Source organism: Desarmillaria tabescens (genome assembly GCF_030435595.1).
Source record: "Desarmillaria tabescens strain CCBAS 213 chromosome Unknown EV420scaffold_135, whole genome shotgun sequence".
Lineage (NCBI taxonomy): Eukaryota > Fungi > Basidiomycota > Agaricomycetes > Agaricales > Physalacriaceae > Desarmillaria > Desarmillaria tabescens.
Genome location: NW_026848434.1, coordinates 33,015 through 49,258, shown reverse-complemented (window position 1 = coordinate 49,258; position 16,244 = coordinate 33,015). Strand labels below are relative to the sequence as shown.

The 16,244-nt window shown below is 50.1% G+C and overlaps 1 protein-coding gene across 1 annotated transcript; it reads left to right on the top strand.

Moving 5' to 3' along the window:
- Window positions 1-2,620: 2,620 nt before the first annotated feature.
- EV420DRAFT_1487734 (uncharacterized protein) lies at window positions 2,621-4,549 on the top strand (the record flags this gene model as incomplete). Its single annotated transcript, XM_060470560.1, has 5 exons — window positions 2,621-2,812; window positions 2,854-3,051; window positions 3,469-4,268; window positions 4,320-4,398; window positions 4,502-4,549. 5 exons carry the CDS (start codon window positions 2,621-2,623, stop codon window positions 4,547-4,549), a joined length of 1,317 nt encoding a protein of 438 aa, XP_060322127.1.
- Between the last annotated feature and the right edge of the window lie 11,695 nt (window positions 4,550-16,244).

Here is a 16,244-nt window from a genome sequence, read left to right as displayed (position 1 = left end):
AAGGTTTCAAGGGGCTGAAATATGCTACTCCGCCACAGAAAGAGAAGCCCTAGCAGTGAAGGAAGGGCTGACAAGATTTCAGCCATTTATAGAAGGTGAAAAGCTCACCCTGATTACAGACCATGCCACTCTCCAATGGGTGAAAACATACGAAAACTCAAACAGAAGATTAGCATCATGGGGCACCGTATTTTCTGCTTATGCTCCAAACCTGGAGATTGTTCACAGACCAGGAGGCAAACACTCAAACATTGACCCATTATCACAGTTGCCAAGAGAGCCTCCTGAACACATATCCCCAATGGAATTGGAAGAAAGATCATTGACCCTGAAGAACGACTTAGCAGAAGCTCAAGAAAACAAGCTGAAAGCTATTCCAGCCAGAAGAGTTGAGGCAGTATGGGCAATGCAAGATGCGTTCGCTATCACAAGAAGCCAGAAACAGAACGGCGAGGATGCTGATGCAGGGGGGGTAAGCTCGAAGAAAGCCAAGAAAAAAAGCGCCAAGACGCCTTGCCAGAAGACGGGGAAATCAGAATCAGGAATCCAGAACATCAGACATGAGGACAAGGAAAGGAATCACGGGACGGACAGAACCAAGAAAACCAAGGTCCCGGAAAGCGGGTCTGAAATAATAAACCCGGATAGTCAAGCAACCGAAGACTTATGGGAAGCAATGAATTCCCCGATCCTGACTATACATATAGTTATGGAAAAAGATTTGAACAAGAGGTTCATAGAAGGTTATAAAGGTGACTTACAGTTTTGTACAATATACTGGGAAGCATCTGAGGCAGAGGACTCCAGATCCTTAGGAAAGAAGTTCATGAAAGATGAACAGGGTCTGCTATTCTTTTTAGACGTGGACTTTCAACCTCGATTATGCATCCCCAATTCTCTAAGGAGGGAAATACTTGAAGAAGCGCACGAATCTCTGATGGAGACAGCTCACTTGCAAGTAGAGCAGCTATGGTGAAAACTTTCCTCGAAGTTCTATTGGAGACGTATGAAGGTAGATGTAGAAAAATTCTGTGAGACCTGTGATGTCTGTCAGAAGACGAAATCCACCAACTTCAACAAATTCGGTCTACTCATACCTAATCCAATTCCATCAAGACCTTACAAATCCGTATCAATGGACCTCATCACTGACCTTCCCTGGTCCGAGGGATATAACACAATTTTTGTCATAGTAGACCGGCTCTCCAAGCACGCTCAGTTCATTCCCACCACGACAGGATTGGATGCTGAGGAGTTTGTGTTAATGTTCACTAAGAATGTCATAACGAAATACGGCATACCCTCGAGCATAGTGTCAGATAGGGACCCGAGGTGGACGTCAGATTTTTGGAAAGGAGTGGCAAAGTACTTGAAAATTAGAATGGCCCTATCTTCTTCTCATCACCCTCAGCACGACAGACAGACTGAAATCGTGAACTGTACTTTGGAATCCATGTTATGGGCTTACATAGCTGAAGACAAGATGCAGTGGTCCCAGTGGTTATATCTATTGGAGTTCACCTATAATTCACATGTTCATGCATCAATGGGTACTTCACCGTTTGAACTGTTACTAGGATTCCTACCATCGTCTCCTTTAATGAGGCTGAGCCCAGTCTTAGATAAAGAAAGTCCGGGTGGGTATGCAGTGTCCCCGAATGTAAACGAGTTCATTTCTAAATTGCAAATTCACAGAGAAAGCGCCCGAATAGCAATAGCGAGATCCCAAGAGACTCAAGCAAAATATTATAATAAAGGAAGGAAGCCTGCACCTGATTTCGAACCCGGAACCCTAGTACTAGTAAATCCGCATAGTCTAGAATGGAGAGAGAGCAAAGGTAAAGGTTCAAAGCTGGTACAGCGGTGGATCGGGCCATTTGAGATACTGGAGAAAGTTAATCTGAAGGTGTACCGACTCCGCATGAGTGACAGCTACCCCAGATTTTCGATCTTTAATGTGGATCATTTGAAATTGTATCGCACTAGCCTGGAAAACTGGCCTAATCGAATGCGACTCCCGGAAACCAGAAGAACGCACTCTAGGGAAGAATATGAAGTGGAAGGACTCGTCGGTCATAGAAAAAAGAGCGGTTGAACAGAATATTTAGTGAGATGGGCAAACTACGGTCCTCAGTTTGATACTTGGGCCACAGCCACTGACTTGAAGAATTCCCCAGAGATTCTAAGGGAATATTGGAGGGTGCATCAGCTCTGAGAAGGTACACTTCAAATGGGGCTAATCAACCTTACCTAATAGTTCCCAGGCCTCATAACATCATGATTCTTAAATTATTTTAACTTGCCTTTGACGAAAACCCTTCATCTTTTCTTGACCTCCTCATGTCCTACACGAGGAGTCCTAGCTACTTGAATCATTATGACTCCGAAACTTCAACTCCGTGAACAGTCTAAGGATTACTAGGGATGACTTGACACCTGCCCAGGGATATATAAACCAGGTAAGAAAGAAATGTTGACCCAGATTCTTAGCCTTAGCTTTGAACTATAGTGAAACCCACGAACCTTGATTGTCATGACGCAGTACTTCCTCTCTTGTCGCGATGGGTCCGTCCCTCCCAGTGAAATCATTAGCCAGTCTCCTCTCATTCAGGCCTACAACATGCCTCATCACACAAATCCCTTTCCCTTCATCTATAGTACTGATCCAGTACCTCTCTCTTTCGAAGAAAGCACCCTCTTGGCTAACGACTTGAGCCACATCGATCTGAACCCCTCAGAAATGAAGAGACCAGTCAGCTTCAATATTGACCATCCTTGGAGACCCTTCAGATTCTCGCAAGACTCTCCCAAGGTCCGTGGATGTTTGACCTAGTGGGGAGGTTACCATTGCAGCTCACTAGGGCGGGTGAGAAGGGTGTGATGTTTAGAAGAAATTGGGTCAAAGAAGTTGTCAAGGATTTTAGGGACGCAAAGGAGTGCGTCGAGCTGGTCACGAAACACCCATGGTATGTTCCAAAGTCAACCTTACCACGTCTCTTCAACATAGAGCTTCTTTGCTCAGTCTACCCCTCCCCCGAACAAGCTCAGAAGGTATGTTCCCTGGCCATCATAGTCATGGGAGAGCTCCTCACCTTCCTGAATCACTGGAGAATCATGGTTGGCATCGACTGGGCCTCCAACTTTTCTTACACAGCCCATTCCTTCACTCGACGTTTGCAACTACCCTTCCTTCCTACCTGAGGCGCAGTGTTCGATGCTCATGACCCTCTTCACGGGTTCTTTATTCAAAGAGCCGTGAAGAACGGGAGTCCGACCTTCATCATCAACTTCACTCTGGACATGCGTGACATTACTCGCTTATTACGTATCAATAACGAGCTCGTACAAACTTACCATCAAGCCAACGAAAGGGCCCACACCATTCTTTCCACCGAAGAGGTTCCAACCCTGATTCCCTTCATCGACGCCTTCTGAGAATCCAATACTTCCCTTCAAACGGTTCAACAGATAAGAAAATCAGTAGATCCACCTTTCATTCATCCCAACTCCTTGGTCTATCTTCGTATACCTAACTGGGCACCTATCCCGTTGAACAAAAGGTCGTGGCTGCTGATGAGGTGGACTAACGAGTTCGAGGTAGTAGCCCATGACAATGGGGAAGGACGTTCCATAATCCACTTCCTCTATGAAAAAATCATAGAATGGACACCTGGTTCTCCTTCCAGCCGGAAAGCTTGGCTTCGTCTCGAGAGCGCTCGCGTCAACAGTTCCTTGGATGAAATACAATCGTTGGCAGAACGTCACATCTCCACACACAGCCCTGGGTTTGACATCTTGGAAATTACTCCCTGGTTACAATTCCCTTACACTAAGATAGCGCCATATCCATCAGACGATGAAGCAGAGATCGACCTTGTTTCTCCGAATCTCTATCCCAAGGCACCTGAGAAGGCGCTGAACATAGTCAAGATGGAACCAACAGAAGAATTGACTTACCCATTCGAGGAGGTAATGGTCAATTCAGAATTGCCTGTACCAGGACCAATAGCTGGTGCTTCCTCGTTACCTCATGAGGTCGGGTGCTTAACTGACGTGCCCTCTGATGCATCAGAAGATGTCACCCAGAAAATCGAAGAGATATTTGGTAGTCCTTCGCAATCCGTAGATTTGAGCTCTATGAAATCCTCTTCACATGCATCAATGGCCTCCCATCTGGAAGCCAGAATTAGCTGGGCTTCTCCTTACCAGATTCGAGATCCTAGGAGGATAATGGCCAGGATGGCAAGTTCCCCGGAGTTCGAGCAAAGGTCAGCTAGCTCTCGAAGTCTGATTATTAAAATAACTGACGAAGGATCTAGCACTTCTAGTCCTCCTACCTCCCATTCTTCTGATGCGACAGTGGAGCACTATTCTGCAGCTGAGTCGTTGATCTCTCAAGTAAGTGAGGAGTTGGATCGCCCTCACCCTATCCTCAGCGGTCTCTTCCCTTCTTACCGGCGACAGCATGCCTCAATTGATACCATTGCTCCTTATGGGGAAGGACATCCAGTCCCTCGAGACTTCTTTCACAATGTCACTAACTGGTTGAGGGAATGCTCGCCTGCGTATGCCACTCATTACATTCGTCAACGTGACAATCCAGTTTGGAACCCATTGTTATTGGACCATGGATATTTAATAGCCGATGATTACACGGCTACTATTCTCAAAGCCGTCGTAAACGTCAGTCCCCGAGGCTTTCATTCTTCCTCCAAAATTCTCGACTATTGCGTCTCGTGGAATCTTCAGTTTGTAGTTGCAGTTCCGGAAGGATCATTGCCGATGTTCTGCCAAGGGATGGAAACTTACTCCCCTTTTGTGGTGAAGACCTGCGACTATCCTCACCGACCAGGCTGGAATGAGCGAGAGATCAATGACTACTGTGGCATCGCCGACCTCAACGAGCAGTATGTCCGTCTAGTCCACGAAATTACGGATCGAGAAAACGTGGGTGCCATGATCATGCAAGGCAACGTTATTGCTTTTCTTGTCAAGTACTTCAGGGGAATCCGTTGTTGCGACTGCAGCCTATTTACGCATGTAATTGTGCAATCTAACATGTTTTACATGCATACTGAGATATAGTGAGCGAGCGGACTAAAACTACACATCGACACTAAGGCTACGTGGTGCAATGATATGGAATATAACTTATGGCATAAGAAGCAACGGGATTCTAAACAGGACTTAGTCACAGCACTGTACCTGATGGGCATGCATGATGAGAAGGCCAAACCCTATACCCAATGCCTTAGGCTTTAACTTACAAGCATGCTCGTGGGAGCTAGATAAAACCTTGAAGATTGCAGTGACACTGAGAATACTTAGCGCGCTCGCTAACTGTGACGCATCGTACCTGAAAATCCAGGGAGATCCTTAAGCGAGATGACAGATATCACTGGCACGAACTTGGGCAATGGGCTTTGGCCGAAGTCCGCAAGCCCATGTTCCATTGTTCTGAGTCCCATTGTTCGAAGACTCACTTGTTGCCGTGTCTACGAGAAGCCTCTGTGAATCCAAGAAAGAAGTCCTGAACGACATATGCCAGAACTGATAGTTCCATGCACCTAGACCTGTCGGTCGCTAGAGAACAAGCCCACGGGTGTCAGGAGAGCACCTCTTGGCATGCATTTAGTGAGCTCACTATAGAAATGAGACTAAAACTGGGAAGTCCGACTCGGATGCTCAGTAAGGCGGCGGTGGCAACATGCTACGCATGTAGGAGTCTGGGTACTGCATGATGTTTGTAATTCTAATTCCCCTGTAGTATAAGTAGGCTGGTTACAGTAGGTAGAGGCAAGTTTTGAGCCCCCGAGTTCCTGTACACACGTTGAAGGCGGTACTGTAACAAAGGATCAGTTTGTGACTTCGAGCTGTGCATAGAATTAGCGAGCTCACTCAGAGAAATACAAGATACCCTTTTGATAAGACTTTTGAGAACTTAGTCAGAGTGAATACGAATCAGTGACGCTGTTTCTGTTCTGTTAAGTGTGATAAGTCTGTTCGGAGAATGTGTTGAAGTGGAAATCTGAGATCTGTTCTGTTCTGTTCTGTTCTGTTCTGTTTCAGTCTGTTCCATGTCAGTTCTGTTCGAAGTTCCGTTTCTGAATCTGTTTTCCGAGCACTTCTGAAGTGTTCTTAAGTCGAGATAACCTGCTGGAGTTAGTTGGAGAACCCCTACATACAGCTGTGTAGCGAGCGGGCTAAGTCAGTGCTTGCCTGTGGTGTTCTTTTAGCAAGCTCACTAAAGTTTCAGCGTGTATTGCCTCTATTTCTGTTGGGATCAGTGTCCCTTGTGTATTATAACTCAAATCTGCCTTGAAGGTTGCATTGTGCCAGTGAACGACCTTCCTGTAAAAAGTTCCTAGACTCAGGAATTCATTAGAGAAAGCTTAGCTTCGCTAAGAGCGCTGAGAATAAGAGAAACTCTTCGAGATATTGAAGTATAGTTGGATCACATTAGAAATAATCGCTCCCCCTAGAACTTACGAGGGTGATTGTAGTTTGTGTAGTTGTGTGAGTGTGTGTGTGGGTTTTTGAGGTTCGCCTTTTAGCCTGCTCACTATTCCACAGGTGCCCACAGCCAGCCTCTTCACCATGCCATGGAGAAACTAATGAGAGGGCCATCCATCATCTGCATGCACAAATTCAAATGCCAATCGCATCCTCCAGCGATCAACTCTCCCCAACATCTGTTGCACAATCCTCTTACTAACGGTGAGGTACAGGCGTTACAAGGATTTGTGGAACAGTTCGATTCTTCCAGCCCTCGAATGCTTTTTCCTACAGATGATATCTTTGAAGAGTACTTCAAACCTAGGTCTCGGGGATGGAATCACGAATGCTCCAAGTTCATGATGGAGATTATCGGCAATGTTGAACAGGGAGTAGCAGAAGCTTTGACCAAATCTGGGTGGAGAGATTACATCCACCAGTACTGTCGAGTTCATGGACTCTCGGAATCTTACAAGGTTACGAAAATGGATAGGTTATATGGCAAAACACTAGTATCGAAAGGATTTCCTGGGGACTGGACCCAGATCAAGCTTTCTAGCTTGTCCATTCCTGAGGCCTACCGTGGCATATCAGAAGATGAAGCTGATTGAGTCATTGTGGCGTAGGGGGGCACTGTAAAGAGTACATGATGTGACCTGAGTCATGTTATGATCTGGGTGCTATTTTAATTTTGATGACTCATGTATTTTAGTTATGATTCTTGATGACACCTTCATGACTCACATATTTAATTTGAAGTAGTATATAAAGCTTGTAGATCAAGAGAAATATAACTTCTTCTACCCTAACTTGTTGTTACGGTTTACTCATTTCTTTTCTTTTTCCTTTGTATTACTCAGCCTGATTACTCATATGCGATCATGACGGACGCATTCTCACAGTACTATTTTTAGTTTACCAACATGTATTTAAGTAGAGCCTCAGCTGGCTTAATCCCCAGCTTCGGCTAAGGTTTAATCTACCTAACATCGAACTCCGCCCTTCGTGACTATCTGTCCCATCGACTTTCATCGCCTTTGACTTACTAGAGCATCTCCTACCGAAGTGCGAGTAGGGATCCTAGTACGATCTAAGTCGATAGAGTTAGTGGCTAACATTTAGCCGAAGCTTGCTTAACGTTGCCCAGCGTCGTGCTGCCCAACATTTACTTCTTCATTATCCTCCTCTTGGTAGCCGATTGGATCCTTCCACTCGTACTACCTGACCCAATCCTTACCGTCGTCCTTATAGTCCTTGTGACTACCCTTTTTGTTCTAGCGACCATCCCGGCACCACTACTGGCAGCCCTGCTTGTAGCAGCCTACGTTGGCCTCCTACGAATTTAAAAAACACGAACCTCTTCACCCTACTTTTTCAGCTCACTTCTCTGTTAACAATTCTATTGTTAACGTTAACGAGCACCTCTGAGACTAGCGAAACCCTGCTGATGAACGGTTCGAGCTATGAAACCGACCTCAGTTTGATTATCACAATCCTCATCATCCTCACCATACTTGCGGTCTATCAGCTTGCATGGTCAATCGTTGACTTACACCAAGGATAGATCCACTCACGGATGCCCTGGTCCGACACCATTCTCGCCGTCTTCACGACTTTTATACTCTTTTTCTTGTCCATTATTTTGTACCGACTACACCGCTGTTTTCGACAACAGAGGCGAGTCTGTGCACAACTTCCTCTCCACTATGTTCCCAGCACCCCCGTATACCTGCCACCAGTAATCCACATCCCCACGGCATCCCAGCAGACAATACGAGATGTCGTATCCAACGCCTTCGGGGGACCTGGAGGATCCCTTTACAGATCGTCGCAACCCAGCTTGCGATCCTCAGAGTCGAGCACCGACTCCTACAGAAGCGTTACCAACGAGTCAGCCGACTCAGTCGACATCACCGACACCTGGGGCGTACTCCTCGACAGAAGAGACTCGCCCGTACCAGGTCTCTTCGACCAGTCTCCAGTCCAAGGCGAGTCAGGCGCCGCCTGAAGCCGAGGACAAGGCACCAGGAATCTGGACGAGGGCGAGGAAGGCGCTGACACCGAGTACGAAGGGGACAAGCTCTCAGACTGGGAGAGGACCCGACTCGACGACCTCCTCAATGACCTCTACCCGAATCCGGAGGAAGATGCAACCCATCCCGGAGACAGCGATAGCGAGAGGTCGGGTACCCGTGGGACAGACCCCGACTGGTCAAGTGGGAGCAGGAGATATAGAGTTGCCCAGGAAGACGACTTCGACAGTGATTCCGGAGAGCTTGCCCTTGGGACCTCTGCCGCAACTACCACCCGTACAGATGGGACAAGACCCATTCTTCCTAACAGGCCGACGGACAGAGGCCCTCCAATCAGTTGGCACCCCAGTACCAGTTGGGTCTACGCCGAGCCAAGGGAAGAGACTCCTATGGCCCGAGTCCCGACCCCGAGGAGCATCCCTGTCCCCGAGCACCCAACGCCCGCTCCCGCCATCGCCAGGGCTGAACTGACAGATCAGCAGCTCTGGGAGGAGTTCCCGGACTACAGCCCCGAGGAACTTGGAGCAATTGCCGGGGCCGGGGACCTCGCCCCAGTCACCTTTACACCGTCGGTTGCGGGGCGAGCATTCGCCGACCCTGTCCCTATCCTCCAGCGTCCATGGACGCTACTCTACCACACGCTCGTCGAGTCGCTCAACCTCCCTCGAGATGCCCAGGAGTCCCCAGAAGTCGAGGCCCGAATGGACCGAGGAAGAGTGGCAGACTTATGCACTCGACGTGCTGAAATCGCCGCCCTCCTCGGGCCCGATGGTTTCCATGACCTCCCCGTCGAGCCCGATGCCACCCATGCCGAAATCGAGAACAGACAACGAGCCGCCGCGCTCCGATACACAGGGCGCGCCGAGCAAGCAGGAACAGACCTCGAGGCCCGCCGAAGAGCCTGGCAGGCCTATGAGTCGGAGATCAGCGACCCCGACTCCGACATCGGGAGGTGGAGGAGAAACAAGGAGATCGACAGACTCGCCCGAGAGAGGAAGGAGGCCGAGGATGCCGAGTCGGCCACCAAACAGCTCCCTCACGGCCGAGGTAATGGGGGGGGTCCGAACGATCCTGGTCGACCCCGCGGCTCCGGTCCCAACAATCTTTAACATTCTACCGTGGCATGGACTATATGAGATAATGATGGAAGACATGGAGAAGGACTCGCAGTGGCTTCTCACAGAGGCGGGAGAAGACTACCTATATGCCAAAACCATGGGGGACATTTACCTCATGAAGAACATCTTGGAAGTGGAGACATGGCACAGAGCCACCGTGGTGTGGAACCAGGTGTACCCCGATGCCCAACAACGAGGTTGCGAACCCTATCGTCGACCTCAACCAATGCCCAACCCGCTCGAAACGGAGGGGTTCTGGGCAGGAGCAGGGCCGGACGACGACGACATGGACGATCCAGGCGCTGGACCCTCGGACAAGGGAAAACAGTCTACTGTCCCGCCTCAGCCGCCGGCTCAGCCTCCACGTCGACCAGCGTACCCGGGCGACTACCCTCCGCCCGGGGAGAACTATTGACTATGGTCGCTACCGCGACCACCGAACCCTCCGGTACCACCTAGGGCCCCTTCGCCCCCGGACCCAATACCACCGTGGACGTTAGCGTCGGGGAAGGACAACAACCCCTGGAACGACGTGAAGCCCAAGCTGATCACGCAGCCGGAGTACTTCACGGGAGAAGCCACGGATATTAACCGTTTTCTTCACCACTGTGAAATGTACTTCCAGGTCTTCCTGTTGCACTTCACCATGAACGATCAGGGACAGAACCTGTACCGCATAACCTTCGCACAGGGGTACCTGTGGGACAAGGCCAAGGAATGGTGGGGCGACCAGTATTACCGATATCAGGACGAGCAGGGGCATTGGAGATTCCCCACATGGGCCGAGTTTTCCCATGACCTCTCAACGGAGTTCCAAGAAGTAGCGGAACTCGCGATCTGGAAGGCGGAATGGAAGAAGGTCCGACAGTCGGAATTCAAGTCAGCGGTCGAGTTCTTCACCAAATTTGAATGGTTGGCCCACAAGTGCGGAGAATTTAGCGATGAGAAGCAGATGTTCGAGGCAGTGGAGGCGGCAATCAGGCCGACGGTGCGCAAGACGGTTATGCATGGGGACAATGAGTGCCCCACAACCTACGCACAATGGAAGGCGCGAGTCCTAAGGATCGACGCCAATTACTGGTACGACGTGGCCCAGGGCCTCGCCAGTAAGACCTCCCCGAACCAAGGCGGTTCGGGTCGAGGCAATCAAAACCAATTGAAAGGAAGCGGCCCTAGTGGCGATAAGAAGGACACCACAGGGACCACGTATGGAGGCGCAGGTCAGCCAATGGAGATCGACAAGCTCCGATCTGACAAGCGGTGCTTCAAGTGTGGGAATACCGGGTGGAGCCGAACCCATAAATGTCCAACGGACAAGGCGAAGTGGCTCCCCGTCAAACTCCCACCTCGCAAGAAGCCCGACATCGCTCGCCTCCGCCAGCTACTTGTTGAAGCCGAAAAGGAAGAGTTAGGAAAGGACACGAAGGTCGAGGAAGTAAAGGAGGAGAAGTCATCAAAAGACAAGCCGGCGTCGAAATAAGCGATTCGACGACATCGGCTAAGGACTTAGTTTCTACGGGTGCATGCTCATGTACTTCTAATTGGACTTATACTACATATGTAGGTACTCCGTTTGAACAATATACCAATCTATTCGCCGCATTACCAGTGGAAGAAACTAAGGATGAAGAATCGCAGAACGCCAATGGCGTAGGAGGGGATTTCCGCCGTCCTACGCAGCCAGTGATGGACAATGAACCCCTAGGGGCCGGTCCACCTCAGACACCCCCGCCTGACCGAACGGGGAAAGTTCTGGAGAACCCAGCAAGCGCCTCAGGTCAGGACAAGATGGACGCCAGATGTGGTGGTCGTCGCCCCGGCAGGGAGAATCGGCCGACGACTCTGACGGACGGGCCTTCCTGCCAAAATGTAGGCCAGGTTGTTCCTCCCGTCAGTGGTGGAAAAGCAGCTGAGGCCAGGACTCAAGGGGCCCACCTACATTTAGTAGTGGACTCATCCGCAAACGATGTCGACCCCCTTGACGAGCCAATATGTGTGCATCTGCCTAGGGTTTCCGAGAGTACCGCCGGCGTTAGGAATGAGGATAAGTACAGGATTTCGGTGGAGGTTACAACGCCGCGCACAAGCGCCCTTGGCCAGGGCCGAACACAGGGCAGCGAGCCCTCCTCCACCAACTTGTCGGAAGGTGACCAAATGCTGCTGAGGGGCCTTATCGACCGGCCCGGTGACCAACTGCCACCTCGAGGCAAGAAACCCCAAGTTTCATTGGAAGAAGTGGAGGACGAAGAAGCCTACTTATGGTCCGACATTCCGACTATCGGACTGAAGGGGAAGTCTCCTGTGACCCCCGAGCCTGCGACAAAGGATGAGGTCCAAAAGCCCGTCCTGGATACGTACTACGAGCCCTTCGGAAGGCACTGGACCCGAAGGGCGCTACGCCTCGCCACCGATGAGTCCGCCGCCTTCGCCACCCTCAACCGATGGGTACACCCCCGTCGCATGGGGGAAGTAACAGTCGAATTATGGGAGGCGCTCAAGGAGCAGCCCGAAACCGCCGCGGAAGCCAGGAATAAGTGGGAGTGGATGGAGGACCTTACCAAACCACCTATGTACATACGAGGAAGGAAAGGGCGTAATGTATCAATTACCGTGCAATTGGAGACCCTAGACACTCGCGAGATGCACTCCCTGAAAGCGCTTGTGGACAGCGGGGCCACCGGTAGCTCCATAGACCGCGCCTGGGCCCAAAGTCACGCTCTCAACCTCAAAAAGGCGGCCCGACCCGTTCCGGTTTACAACGCTGACGGCACCCGGAACAAGGGTGGTGACATCACTGAATATGCCGAGGTACGGCTACGCATCGGAGACCACGTGGAACGGATCGAACTAGCCGTAGTCGACCTAGGCACTACCCCCCTGTTCCTCGGGCACGATTGGCTGCAGAGGCATAATCCGCTAATTGATTGGAACACTGGAGCAGTCACTTTGGCTCGATGCGCGTGCCGCAAGGTTCCGTTCTCCCTCCTGGACACGGATCCTTCGTCCAGATGGGACGAGTACGAAGAAGGGGACATGATCCTAGTAATCGACTTCGAAGAAGCGCTCCATGTATGAGCCATGGGCACTAAGGCCAACGAACTGGCCGCCCAGGCCAATGCTCGAAAAAAGACGAAGTCCTTCGAAGAAGTAGTGCTGAGCAAATACAGAGACTTTGAGGATGTCTTCGCCAAAGAGAACTTTGACGAATTACCCCCATGGAAACCTTGGGACCACGCTATCGAGTTAATCCCTAACACCAATGCTAACCTGGACTGTAAGGTCTACCCTCTTAACCGCACGGAACAGGAGGAGCTGGATAAATTTTTGGATGAAAACTTGTCCACTGGATGCATCCAAGCCTCTAAATCTCCGATGGCATCCCATTTTTCTTCGTAAAGAAAAAGGACGGCAAACTTCGCCCAGTCCAGGATTACCGTAAGCTCAACGAAATGACCATCAAGAATCGGTACCTGTTACCCCTCATCGGAGAACTTATGGACCGGTTGAAGAAGGCCAAGTACTTCACCAAGTTGGACGTACGGTGGGGGTACAATAACGTTAGGATAAAGCAGGGAGATGAATGGAAGGCCACCTTTCGAACCAACCGCGGTCTCTACAAACCACTGGTAATGTTTTTCGGCCTCACAAACTCCCCGGCCACCTTCCAGTGGATGATGAACGACATCTTCAAGGATCTTATCACAGTGGGGGAAGTATCAGTCTACCTTGATGACATACTCATCGCATCCAAGGACAAGGAGGATCATAGACGCATAGTACGTGAGGTACTCCGGATCCTCCGCGAGAACAAATTGTTCCTCAAGGCGGAGAAATGCGAGTTCGAAGTAGAGGAGACAGAGTACTTGGGAGTACTCATCAGTGAAGGAAGGATCCACATGGATCCCATAAAGATCACCGGCCTCTTGGACTGGCCTATCCCGTCAAAAAAGCAAGAACTCCAGTCCTTTTTAGGCTTTTACAACTTTTACCGATGATTCATCCATGATTATAGCAAGCATGTCAAACCCCTTACTGCCCTCACGGGGAAGGCGGAGTGGAAATGGGGAGAGGTCCAACGAGTAGCATTTGAGAGGATTAAAGAACTGTTCCACGAGGATGTGGTTCTAACCATCCCACTAGATGAAGGGAAGTTCCGAATGGAAGCGGACTCCAGTGAGGGAGCGATAGGGGCGGTGCTGTCACAGTGGCAAGAGGAGAAGTGGCGACCGGTAGCCTTCCTCTCCAAGGCGCTATCGGTCACAGAACGCAATTATGAGATTTACGACAAGGAACTTCTTGCCATTATGATTGCGTTGGAGGAATGGCGACAATACCTCATGGGTGCTCAGGAGGACTTTGAGATCTGGACAGATCATTCCAATCTCCAGTACTTTCGAAAGCCTCAGAAGCTCAATCGACGACAAGCTCGGTGGGTAACTGAACTGGCCGAGTACCAGTTTACCCTACACCACAAACCAGGAGCTCAGAATCGTAAAGCCGACTTGTTATCCAGACGAGCAGATCACAACCAGGGGAAGGACGACAACCAGAACGTGACCGTCTTGAAGCCTGCTCACTTTTGAGCCCTTATTATGCCCACCGCGGAAGAGCTGCACGAGAAAATCAAGCTAGCCACGCACGATCCGCGTAAGTGGGACCGGGGAATCTCCGACTCCCTTAACCACGAAAAGGGGGTCTCACGAAATCAAGAACTACTGTGGTATGACGGTCGTATCTATGTACCCAGGGACAGGCAACTACGGGGTGAGATCATAGCCCTACGACATGATCATGCCGCCGCAGGACATCTGGGGATAGAAAAGACAAAGGAGCTTATTTTGCAAGACTATTGGTGGCCTCGAATGCACTCGGAAGTGGAGGCATATGTAAAAGGTTGCGAAGTTTGTCGACGAACAAAGGTGGATCGTCGCCCTAAAAGGGCGCCCCTCCATCTGAACGAGATCCCGGACCAGCCGTGGATGCATATCTCAGTCGACATGATCACAAAGCTCCCGGGTTCGAAGGGGAATGATTCCATCCTCGTTCTAGTTGACAGATTTTCCAAAACCATAATTCCAATCGCATGCACCGAGGAGTTGTCATCCCTCGGCTTTGCGAAAATCCTGCATGACCACGTCTATGTGCCATACGGCGTAATGCCAAAAAAAGTTATCTCGGACAGAGGAGCCATTTTCGTATCCAAATTCATGAAGGAGTTTTATGCCCTCATTCACATAACGGGAAACCCTTCAACAGCGTACCACCCTCAGACGGACGGACAGACCGAAAGGGTTAACCAGGAAATTGAGAAGTACCTCAAGATGTTCGTCAGTTACCGCCAGGACGATTGGAGCGACTGGTTACCGCTCGCCGTGTTCACTCATAACAACCGAAAACATTCGGCCACGGGCTTTTCCCCCTACAAAGTGGTCTTTGGACGGGACGGGCAGGTTATTAAAACGACTCAGTGCCCGGATGCTGTTCCCGCGGTGTCAAAGCTGGTGCAGGGAATACAAGAAGTACAGGACAAGGCACGGCAATCCCTCAAACGAGCGGCAGAATCGATGAAGAAAGCGTATGATAAACGCAGAAGGGAGGCGGTGGAATACCAAATCGGCGACAAGGTGTGGCTGGACTCCACCAACCTCAACCTCCCTCACCCAGTGAAAAAACTAGGGGACAGACGAGTTGGACCGTTCACTATTGTAGCCAAGAAAGGAGCATCGGCTTACGAGCTAAAACTCCCCACAAAGTGGCGCATCCACAATCGATTCAATGAATCCTTATTAACTCCATATCATGCCCCTGAGTTTCCAAACCAACCACGTCCCGAGCGACCACCTCCAGAATTAATTGACGATGAAGAAGAATACGAGATCGAGGAAATCGTGGGGGAAAGAGATAAAATCGTGGGGAAGGGACGAAATTGCTGAACGATTACTGAATATCTGGTGAAATGGAGAGGATACCCAATAGAAGAAAACTCATGGATCAAACGTTCGGACATGGCGAATGCAGAAGAACTTGTTAACGACTACGAAACCAGGATCCAAAAGATCTGGTGGACAGTCGATGACAGAGGAAGGACAGTCGGAAGGGACGACAAAATACCATTAAACCTACCAATCGAATATCATGAACCAGACACCCCATGCGTCACCGAGGTCATCACTGTTCCTTCTTCTGAATGTACCGCACCAGCACACTCCGAGGAGCTCAATGCCCTTGACGATCGATCCTCAATCGATAACCAATACCCAAACTACCCTGACTCCGAAGATTCGGATGTCAATCATCTACAACGCGTCACAGAGAATTGGGACAAGGATGAAGATGATGACAACGATGATGAAGATGATAGCGATTCCTTCTACTCTGAATCCCGGCATTCATCTTCGGAGGATGACGGGGAAAGTTCTATCAACTCGTCTTAGAAACTTACTTATGGTGTAGAAGGGGATTACCACCACTCAACTTCGAGCAATGAACCCTTAGGGACAGGGAGTCCCGACAGACAGTGAGAGGCTGTACCGGCGCAAGGTGGTCCTGGATATCCACGGATACCAGGATCCAGGTGCAGCTAGGGATGAGGCTGATG